Below are 11256 nucleotides of genomic sequence, written 5' to 3' on the forward strand. Positions count from 1 at the left end.
ACGACGCTCATAGCCTGTTTCGCAGAGATGATTTGAGGTGTTTTGGTTTGCTAGGACATTTTTGAACAATATTTTATCATTATCCTATATTTCATGGCTTATAAATATTCAACACTTAGATAATTTAGATGATTCAAAAAATTTTATTCGCAATCTTTAACACTCTATAGAATTCAACAATGTGTCATTAATAATGAAAACAATTACAATCTTAATGAAAGCAAATGTAAATAAATTCGATTACATTGAAAAGCTACGAAAACCCACAATCCGAACCTTGCTAATCAAAGAGGCGTGGCCATGTTTCGTACATCACGAAGCCTTTTAACAAACAAAAGATGTACGCATGTATGTAACCCCCGTAGCGCCGCAGTAGAACGCAACGTGTCGTCGGGATAAACTAACATCTACACTTATCGTGTTTGTTGTACACTTTCTTTCTTCTTTCTTTCATTACAACCAGCATCCGTGACAAATGGCAACTAGCATCGAATTAGCGAAAAAAAAAACAACCCAAACGCACATGTGTGCTGTCACGCATGCCTACCAAGAGACGCATCCATCTATCCACCAGATGAGCGACACTTGTTGGATTGCTGTAACCGATCATTCCCGACAATTGCCAACCAAAGCAGATCTGATTCCGGATACAGCCCAGCCAACGTCTGCCGGGTGCGTTAGTTGTTGCTGGACGAACGGTTGCATCGGGCTCAAGCGATGAGTTGCTGCTGTCTTGTCGTGTCCTACCATTTGATAGTGAATTTGGTTAATCGGTTCACCGAAACCGTACGGGACGCCGTACACTGTCGCTACCGGAGCGAGGTGTTAGTGGAACCGACGAGCAGCGGCTTCGTAATGTCCACGGGGGTGAATGACCTCACAGATTCAGCTACCGGGATGGGTGGACCACGGTACGTCGTGATCAACGATACAGTCGAGCTGGAACCATTCTATCACGACGTTGATCGCCGGTATAGCGAGCTGCTGCTTCGGAACTGTCCCGAAGGCACTTGCATAGTCAGACCGTTCAAGCTGAAGGTGAGTAAGGCTCAAGGTTAAACTTTAAACACCCTTTTATACACGCTCTTTAATCGCAATCCGCTTTTCCCCAGCAGCATGAAAGGATTCGTTACGTCCTGTCGATCCGTGGCCCTGGAACCTTCTTTCATCTATTCATCCGACACGCCGGCAAAAACGGAATGTACGCGCTAGGACTGGAAAAGGAGCACGAAAGACGATTTAAGTTCCCGGCGGACATCGTGCGCTACTACCAGGTGCATCTGCTCGAGTGCACGCGAGCCCAAAGGACGATCAGGCTGCAGTTGCTGCCACTGCCCGGTTCGGATGCGCCCGAAAAGACACCCACACGAGTACGCAAATAAAAGTTTATTTCCTCAGTAAGAATACACCCAGAAAATAGAGTTCTCTATGTACAGCGCGGTTGAAGCAGGCTCTAGTGAGCGGCTTCAGGTGGCAACAACCGCCTTGTAGACGCAGTGTCCATTCTGCATCAGCGCTGGCCACAAAAACGCCCGGATGATATCAGAACGCTTCTCGGATATCGGATACCGCTCGTGTTTCTCCGGTTGCAGAAGACCTGTCAAGAGTGAATAAAAGTGTATGAATGAATGGCTTCATCACCTCAATACTATGCAAGGGCTCATCGTTGGTCCTTACCGAGAGTGAAGTCCGTATCGAGGTAGTACGGATTGGTTTGGTTCACCATACGCCACGCTAACCGGACGCAATCACTGATATAGTGGACAAGCGGAATGCACGCCTCCAGGCAAGGATATTCGTGCAACGTGGAAAGGACCTGGTTTGCGACCTGCCGTTCGACATCACCCATTGGGAACCGATCTGCCGTTTCCTTCAGCTGTTGGCGTACGGATCGGTCAAGGGCGGCTGTCGCATCATCGTTCGCGTCGAGCACGAACAAAGTCCGGCGGACTTCAAGCACTTTGCGCTCTTTTAGCCCGTGACAAGCACGGAAAGCAAGCTACAGTAGAAGGGTGTCAGTGAGATAAGGTGTCAGTTTCGGAGAGCCTCAAGGGGCCCAAACTTACCACGATGATGGAGAACAGTATCTTGGCCTTCAGCTGATGGGCGTGCTTGAGCTGTGGCAACGCATTTAGCGAATCCAGCGTGTCGATGCGGTTTTTCCCGTACATTACGCTGTACTGACGCACCAGCTCGGAACTGCGGTTTTGGTACCGCCATCCGGAAAGGAAGTTACATTGCCCGAGGGAAAGAAAACAAGAAGAAAAACCATCAATATCACGGCCTGCGGGTTGCGAATGTACAATGACACCGTACTTGGTCTCGTCAACGTCGGAATCGGAGTGATAGCCGTCACTTCCGCCACTACTGCAGGCGTTGCTGGTAGGACTACTCGGAGGCATCGGTGAGAGTGGTCCCATCAGTCCCAGGACGGTGTCACAACCTCGCGAGTAGTTCATCAGTAGACCTGCGGCCGGACGTTCCTCGGTGTTGGCCGTGGAGTCAGTACGCCGGATCTGGCCAACACAAAACAACACCTCTTTGTCGTTTTGGACGCGCTGTGATAAGTTCTCGACTAGCTGTGCTAGTTGCTTGAGTGCTGGTTTGTCCAGCATCGTCAGCAGCGTCTTGTTGTCGATAAGCCGTTGCTGGATGTCACCGTAGCCGATTGCGAGTAATCGTTGGTGGGAAGATTGTGCCGGATCTTGGTGGGCTGTGACCGGACTCAACTCCTCCAATTTGTGGATGGCGGTCTTGTACGTGTCAATGTGCCGTTGTAGCTCATTCCGGAGTCCGACATGCAGCGAGATGAGACTCCCTGTCTGATCAGCGGTTAATCCGTGAACACCGAGGCCCTGAATCGCTTGGTCGAGTTGTTTCCGGCGTGCTAGTAAGGAGTCTCGTAACGACGGTTGCCAGGTACCGATGGCTTGGGCAAGCTTCATGCAACGCTGACGCAGTCCCGTCTCGTGGGGGTTGCTGAACAACTTCACCAGGTGCCACATGATGGCCTCGCATGGTACGTCGGGTCTTGGGGTGGCCACTACCGCGTTAAGTCTGTGGGAGAGAAACAGCATGAGTTAAGGGTTAACCGGCCCCGGGGTGTTCATTTACGGATCCAGCACATTAGTAGGCACTTTTCACCTGCTTACTGCTGATGAAAGGATAGCGAATTTTAAACAAGTAGGCTTTGTTTCGTAACGCAGGTCAATTAACTGTACTACTACGCGTGCGGAACTACCCCTATTTTGGGGGGTGTTTATGTGATTTTTCATCCCACTTGTTTTGCTTCTGCTCCCACACCTTCCTCAAGCGTACCCCAATTGATAACACATCCCGTTGTAAGTTAGTCATGGTGTAACGATCGCCGCCTAACGATCCTCGCACGCGATCAAACTTTTGCCCGCTTGGCGGCAAACATTTACTTTTTCATCCCCATAGTGTGGTTGGCCGTGGATGTTACAACGGCGCGGAAAAACACGCCCGCACACACACACACACACGCAGGTACGCATCCAGTTCGGTGAGTAATTAAGGCCAGCTGAAGGTACCCGAGTAGCCGAAAAAGTCGAACAGAGCCAGAAGCTGGCGCCGTTGGTTTTTTTTCCTCATAGAGCGGGTGCGGTAATTCAAATGAGCCGCTACATTCCGGACGCGTTGTGCAGTACTTTGTGTGTAGCCTATATATATACACATCTTCTGCGAACAAGTGCAGCCTCGGCGTCGACATAACGTAGCCAAGCTGGCGGGTGAATCCGGGTCATCGGGAAAACGTCCGTTTCGTTCATTTGCGCGGCCCAGATACAATTTCCACAAAATCGAAAAATAAACAAAAAAACTCGATCAAACTCCCCGAACAATGCACCGGCCCACACCGGTGATCATTTCAATATGCTGATCCGCACTTAACGATCGATCGAGTGATTGTGTTCGACTTCGAGCCAAGCTGTACCGTTACCGATTTCGACTCATGTTTGCGTTAGCATACTTTTTTTTTCTCTTAATGTCACCCGGTCTATGCTTTCACGTGTGCTTCTGTTGGAAGCGGGCTTTAACGCCCTGGGCCCTGGGCCGATATCCGTTCCTATGTCACCGAAAGTCGGTCCGAAAACGGTGTTCCCTAGCGCGCTGCGAGATAAACGCTACCCCAATAAAAGGCTGGTGCCAAAAATTTGCTAAATAATCATCGCCCCGCTTGAATCCAGGATCGGCTAAATCAAGTGCCACGTTCGTGACAAGTGAAAGCAGTCGGTCGGCATGTTAAGCCTTTTAAACGTTAACTGTCTTTTTCATGTTTTTTTTCGGCCAGGGATGCGGCTGCTTCGTGGCCAACTCGTGGAGAAACCGCCCGTCCCATACACGTCGACTGATCGAGTGGTTCCCTAAGCGTGGCAGCATAAAAAAACAATTCCACATCCACACACACACGCATTATGAAAGAAACATATGGAAAGACAAGCGCGCGCGGTTTTCAGGACGCCCGCTTGGGCTGACAAAAATCATAAAATCTTCGCGGAATGCGCGAAACCCCGACGCGGACGAATGGACACTTTCCATTCTGGTTAATTTATTTCTCTCCGCCCCAGTCAACGACCTCTTCCTTCGTAAGGGGGAAGCGTGTTCGAGGGGGGTGGGGAGTTTGCCCTCCGGAACTGGTTTGACCTTAACACACTGACACACGCGGTAAGGGCGAGCACTGGGGGCGAGTGAGAAACAACTTTTCATTTCACCTCCATTAATCAAATCTACCCCGATCGATAATAAATTGGCGAAATGGTCGATTCGACACAGCGGGCAAAAGAAGTCGCCGCCATTTGAGGTTCGTCCACGGGAATCGGATTGCTATTGTTTCTTGTGGCCTGGTACCTTCAGCTTCCTGTTGAACCGGGAAATTCAGCGTTTATCTGTGTGCCCGGAGTGAATGCAAACACGCGCCCCAGCAGCGAGATTCCTGCTCGTGAAATGGTTCCCTTTCGCAGGACGGTGAAAGTGGTCCCGGTGATCGGCTCCTGGCTTCGTAGGAGCGAGAAACAGGTTCACACTATCAGCCAACCAGCGAGGTATTCGAAAGGATCGTACCGCTCACATGACTTACCGGTTGAAGAAGGACTCGAGCAGGTAGGTACTGTGTGGTAGCGCCTCGATCAGGATATCCATCGGTAGCTCGGCCACCACCGACCGTAACACGGATGGTCCAAGTCGACCAACGACGGTGGCCGCCTCACGGTACTGTCGACCCTCGGACAGCAACATCAACCTCCGCAACACCTGCCGTGGGCTCGTGAACCCTTCACGCCCATCCCGTGGAGGCGCACGGATTCTCTCGCGACTATCGGCCATGGTTTTTTTTTTTGCGGTTTTTCGAAAGGTCTCTGCTTGCTTTTACGCGCTTGCTGCTTGCTGGTTCGCTTTCGGTCCGCTCGTTCGCTTATCTCTGTGGCCACAAACAATGATGCGTTACATCCGAAAACGCCACCGTCCACCGTCACTGTTTACACTTGCAACGAGGTGAAGGTTACAAACCGAGCGCCTAAAGCAGCGACGGTGCAGATGCTATCGCGATCACCGGACCAACGGGACGGACACGCGATCGTACACTTCACTGTGCGTTTCTCACGGGCCCCCTGGGCGGATATTCACGGTTCACTCAAATCGAAAGGCTTTAGCGTCCACCGCTTGGTGTGGCGTTTTCCTTCCGAGCGTTATGCTAGCACGCGCGTTTTTTCAATCTCTGACCAGCAAAAGCAAATGTTACATCACGTTTTTGTTTTTCCGCCCGTCCGACTTTGGGGCACAATTTTCACAGCACCATCCGTGATAAAGGTAGGCTCCGTTATGGCGACGGCACCGGTCCGTGCCCGTGCTGGTGCGCGAACATGTCATCAACGAATTTGTCGGTTTAACGTTTTGGTGCCAACCGTGCGTCCTGGGCGCTTGAAATTGGTTCCGCTGAGTCACGAGGCTGCGCTGCATTCACCGCCGTTGCGTTGCACTTTGGGTTTGGAGCCTGGAATGATGGGCAGATGGGAAAACTTTAGCTGCACTTCTGGGGAAATGGGCGTCGGCTGGGATGAAGGTTTTGTTAGCTAATCGGGCGAGAAAATGCGGCACGGTTCAATTGTTAATAATGACCTGCGGACGTCTGCAATTGGGTCATGGGAGATGTTACGCGGGTTTTGTATCGGAGGGAAAACTGAGCCACCGAGGTTCGACAATACGTTGCAAAAAAAAAATAACGCAGAGAAAAAAGAAAAGCAAATGAACAAAGTAAGGCTGGGCTGCGACGACGAATTTTTCTCATCCATCAATTCATGAACCGACTCCACCCACGAGTTATGCCGTCGGTTACGCTGTCGCTTCTTTGCTTCGATGGAAAACGCGTGGAAAACATTCTAAACGGTGATTCGTAATTCATTTTTGATCGATCGGACTCGTTAGTAAATGATCGTGACCAACGACAACGTTAAGTGACTTCATTTCAGTCCAGAAGTTAACACTTCATCTGCTGTGGAGGTCGCCGTCGAACCGAACGACCCATCGGATCTCGAATCCCGACGTTTGGAGCCTCGATCTTGAACCAGTTCCCGCGCGTCAACAGCTTAATTAACCAGCTGCAATTACTGCAATCCATTTTGCTCCAGGCCATTGGAATGGTAAATTACGACAAGAACGCGCACCGCTAGCTGCTAGCAGAATGCAACCGTTTTCCTGTTTCGGCCCGGTGGCTTGCGATGGCCCACTTTCCACCCAGAACGAGCGAGGAAAATCGCCTGAGAAACCAAAACCCTACCAGCCCACCCGATCAACTACAGTCGAGCCGGATCGCAAGAGGTGTCAGGCCAATAAATAAAACAATCATAACGCGCAACGGGCGCGAAAATCGATCACGCGGTGTGCAAACATGCCGCCGACACGGATAACGGGTTCGGTTTGTGCGCGCGAGCAGCTGGGAAATGGGGCTTTTCCCGCGCGAAGCAGAGGAGGGAGTTCCTCGAGGTACACGATCAAGATCTGGTGTTGGTCTCTCCCCCATGCAGGGTGGCTTCCCGGGACTTATTTGCTCGGTACGGTCATCATCGAACGCCGGAAACGTGTCGCTGGTCGACCACACCGTACGTTGGCAACGAATGGAATGGCTGCATGCAGTTGGGTCGATTATCGTACCACGCGGAAGAATGTAGTCCGTTTTGCGGGAATAATACCACCGGTGGGTTCCGCAATAGGATGATGGTGGGATTTCCCGCCCAGTTTCTTGCGGGTTCTCACGCATCGCTAACGATGGATCATTGCGTTTGATAAGAAAGCGACTTGTCGCCACCCCATAACGCTCCGTCGTTTCTGTGCCGGGAAAACTGAGGCAGGAAGTCGACATCGAATTGGGTGCAGATTAAAACAAATGCACGTACACAAATCAGCCCGTTTTCTTTTCTCTCTCTCTCTCTCTCTCTCTCACTCACTCACGTTCCTCATGACCTATTCAGTGGAATGGGCTGCGAAAAAAAAAATAAAAGAACCATGAGAGCGCATTACGTAATGTGCTTCATCGTCGCCGCGTCATGTTGGCTGCAGTGCTGACGATAATAGTGCTGGCCTCACTACTGGCCCGTGATGCATCTTCTCATCGGCGGCTGGTGGCTCGTTACATCAATTACAATTACGGAAACGGGTGGTGAAGATGGGAACGAGGACAAAGCTGCCGCCGGACCGGTGGCAGATCATATCTCGCTAACGGATCATTCCTCCGGTTGCTAGTTATTTTTTTTTCGCTCTCTTCGCGTCAGAGATTTGCACGATTCGACAAAAAAAGGGTTCCGCTTGTTTCAAGAACCTGTTGCTTGTTGTGGTTCACGTAGCACCTGAAGGGCATCCTTCGAGAACCTCCGATCTGTCGCAATTAAGCCAGCGTGTTTGATCGAACGTCGTATGCCATGTTTTCTGGTTCCCCGAAAATAGAACACCGAACGGTACCGGTTTATGTATCACGAAGTTCACGGAAGTTGTTCGCAAAAATAACACAACCCATGCCAAATGGTAGCGGTATGCGAACAATGCAAAACTTCCTCGGTAAAACATCCTAACGACGCTCGCATCGTTACTCAAATCAGTTAATGAGCTTATCGAGACAAAACATCCCACCGAACGGCCCAGTGACCCATAAACGGGCTGCATCACGCGGGCCCAACGGTGCAGTAGAAAGCATGGAAAGTGTGAGCCTTTTTTTCCCCGTCGGTCGGAAATTGATAGGCTTCATTAGCATCGTCCCGGTTGCCAGCCCACGTCAAACAATCAGGCTCGATTAGTTCTCGCACAGGGCGCCGGGGTGGGAATGAGAGCTCCAGGGTTGTAAAGCCCACGGTTATTGATTTACGAATCCAATAAACCTATCACACGCTGCCTTTGGAAACGTATCTCACGCTCCGTGAGGATGTTTTGCATGCGTGGGGCTCGTTTTTCTTTTCGCTCTCTCTCGCTCTCGCTCTCCTGAGGATCCATTTTCCCGCGCGCGCGCGTCATTAATCGTCGGAAGCTGCCTCGTCGGCTCATCGTTTATGGTGTAATGATGTGCGATCGATTCGGGCTAATTTCCGCGCACGGTTCGGCACAGCGTGTGAATAAAAAAGGGTTGCGCGAAATGAGAAGGGTTGGTTGAATTTCCATACAACACCACACAACATTGTGTGGTCACGGGGGGAGGGTGCCTTAAAGGGGGCGTAATTAGCTAAGTGTTACGCTTTGGAGTCGACGGGCCGGTGTTTATGATGCAACTCGTGGCGCCTGGAGAACGCTGACGATGCATCCGATCGGCGAATGGCGGTCGGAAAAGGTAAATTGGTCAAATTTTCCACGGCGCGATGATCGTGCGCAGCTTCTAAACGGCTCACCAACACTTTGGCGTCCCGTTTTCGGCTCGTTTCCCTGCTTCGAGTGCAAATTGTGTAACATTAATCGACAGCGACCTCCGGCGATCGGCGAGGAGGATCCCTTGTGGGCTTCAACCGCAATGGCGTGACGGTGGTCGACACGTGAATAGGTGGCTTCATTTTGCATTCACCGTGGGCCACACCACCCCGTAAATGGGGATTTATTGTGCGTGACCGAGATCGGTGAACTCGGCGGCACGCAGAAGGTGATGCCCAGATCGACAGCTGCTCGTACCACGGGGTTGGAATGGGCCCATAATTACCAGCCCATTTGTGAGGCGTCGCGGCCACACGGAGAGTTATGGGCTAATGTTCGGTGCGGAAAAACATTAGTATGGAATTACGAAAGAATGGATTAAATCTCGACTTCGTGGTGTTCGCGCCATGAGATGAGCCCGCGCGAGGCCATATGGGTGGTGGAGTGGCCAAAGAACCACAAAAAAAAAGCCATCCCCGTGGTCCGGATATCGACAAAACGGTTGTTAGACCGATCGAGGCACGAACGGTGAGAATTGATTTTCCATCTTGCGTCCTGCGTCCAATGGAGCGTAAACTGCTGGCCGTTCCGTTCTAGACCCGTTATCGACACCTGGAGAGGGCGATGGAAGCTAATGAGATTTTTCTCCATTTTAGCTCACCGTGATTGACAAGCTTAGAACAGGCCGGGCACGAAAGCTGCTTTCAAACATCCGGAAAACAAGCCTGAAACTCATTCGATACATTAAACCGCGTTCTATTAGAAACGCTAGAACAGCTTCCAGATAATCTTCTTTTTTTTTTGGTGTTTATACCACCTTGCACGAGCCGCGATTGGGTTTGGCAAAAAAGCACAACCGACGAGAATGCCTAATGATGGCTCCCAGAAATGCGTTTAACTCGAGCCTCGAGGCAATGACGCGTCTGCGTCAGGTGAGAAAGTATGTTATTATTTTGTTAGCAAACTCTGCATTTATTATTACACCTTCCGAATGGGGTTGCGATGGGGCCCCGCTTTACGACACCCTCATTAGAATGTGGTGCAGGTAAATGACCGCAGATTGGTTGCCTATCGCCTAGCGGCCATCTTTTAACCGTTTCGTACTCACCACCCTAGTGCGTGGTCAACGTGCGCGAAAACAAGGCGTCGGAGCTTGGAAAGACACTCGGGCGCAAAAAGGCACGTTCTATTGTTTTGCTGCCGTGGTTTCGGTTCTGGCCCCCAAAAAGCACCCGCACGACGACGTGGGACGAAGGGAAAATAAAACATCCAACCCTCCAGGTGGCGGTGTGACGCGTTCTGACCGGGTTGGTGTCATTGTTCCCGACACCGGGAACGTCTCACGGTCGCGTAATGGGCTTAGAAGGGATGATGTTTCCGCTCATCACGGAGTCATGAGATTCGCACCGGTAGAATGGAGTGTTGGATCAGGCAGGTGTTGGTGTCATTGTCCGATAAGTGTGCCCGGTGGTTATTAGGGGTAGAACGTTGATTTGGGGGTAGGTTTTGTAATGCAAAACGATGAGTAGCAGCTTTTAGGAGTCGTTCTAAGTCCATGCGAATCAAGTGCTTCTCTCGACTTTCAGAAGCTCACGTGCGAAATAAGTGCCATTAGGGTGTGCACGAGTTTTCACGCCCCCTTTTTCCAAAACACATCCTCCCCCCCCTCACAAAACAGCCGATCGTGACATTTTTCCTCCAAACGTTTCAAGGTGCCGGCCACCTTCGCGCGCACTGTTGGGCAATTGCATTTAAAGAAACCACACAAAAAAAGGCACACATACTCTAACACCTAGCACAGGGTGGCGTTCGATTGTTGATTGGTTTTTCGCTGGATTTTCCCAATAAAAATTGCCCAGGTTTTTTACTTCAGCTAGAGGATGTGAGAGCGGTGAGCAGGAAAACGCGCTCGGCATGGCTCAGAAGCAACAGTGTGTGGTGCAACAGCGAGCTAAATCAATTTGCGATTGCAGCAATTTCCATGCGTCGGTTGATTGAACGCGCCGTGCCAGATTTGTGCGGCTGCACCCGGGCTGCGCGGGTGTCCGGTACATCATGCAAATGGGGCGCGAAAATTACGCAAACTTTTCGGTCAGAAACAGTACGAAATTAAAGAGCAAATTGAACAAACCAAAACAAAAAAAAAACACAGCCAAGCGAACGGAAATCTCTCCACTCTTTCGAGTGGCCGGGAAAAAAGGGCCACGTCTCCCTCCTGGGAGATTTTGTCAACGAAATTTGTCAAAGCACGTATAAAAGTTAGTTGTCCGGGGTCCGGATAGATCAGTGCAGTGGTTCGATCGGTGGTACAGTACAGTTCCAGTGGTTCGACAGGGCAAAACAGGTGCTGGTGTGAAA

General features: G+C 50.8%; 2 protein-coding genes across 2 annotated transcripts; one reads left to right on the forward strand and one right to left on the reverse strand.

The window, feature by feature from the left end:
- The first annotated feature begins 717 nt into the window (after window positions 1–717).
- LOC128731409 (uncharacterized) lies at window positions 718–1382 on the forward strand. The gene is made up of 2 exons (XM_053824532.1): window positions 718–1038; window positions 1116–1382. Exons 1-2 carry the CDS (start codon window positions 718–720, stop codon window positions 1380–1382), a joined length of 588 nt encoding a protein of 195 aa, XP_053680507.1.
- An 84-nt stretch (window positions 1383–1466) lies between these two features.
- On the reverse strand, window positions 1467–5340 carry LOC128720434 (uncharacterized). The gene is made up of 5 exons (XM_053814103.1): window positions 5096–5340; window positions 2317–3057; window positions 2067–2199; window positions 1678–1999; window positions 1467–1597 (listed from the first exon to the last, which is right to left on the reverse strand). The coding sequence occupies exons 1-5, from the start codon at window positions 5338–5340 to the stop codon at window positions 1467–1469; spliced, it is 1572 nt and encodes a 523-aa protein (XP_053670078.1).
- Window positions 5341–11256: the final 5916 nt, after the last annotated feature.

Source organism: Anopheles nili, chromosome 2 (genome assembly GCF_943737925.1).
Source record: "Anopheles nili chromosome 2, idAnoNiliSN_F5_01, whole genome shotgun sequence".
In the NCBI taxonomy this organism is placed as follows: Eukaryota; Metazoa; Arthropoda; class Insecta; order Diptera; family Culicidae; genus Anopheles; species Anopheles nili.

Bases quoted from the DNA above. Each gene is read 5' to 3' on its own strand.
- LOC128731409 (XM_053824532.1), top strand. From the start codon at position 718: ATGAGTTGCTGCTGTCTTGTCGTGTCCTACCATTTGATAGTGAATTTG. The intron at 1,039-1,115 runs GTGAGTAAGGCT...TTTCCCCAGCAG, and splicing joins TCAGACCGTTCAAGCTGAAG to CATGAAAGGATTCGTTACGT.
- LOC128720434 (XM_053814103.1), bottom strand. From the start codon at position 5,340: ATGGCCGATAGTCGCGAGAGAATCCGTGCGCCTCCACGGGATGGGCGT. The intron at 2,000-2,066 runs GTAAGTTTGGGC...CTTCTACTGTAG, and splicing joins TACTGTTCTCCATCATCGTG to CTTGCTTTCCGTGCTTGTCA. The intron at 1,598-1,677 runs GTAAGGACCAAC...CACTCTTGACAG, and splicing joins CGATACGGACTTCACTCTCG to GTCTTCTGCAACCGGAGAAA.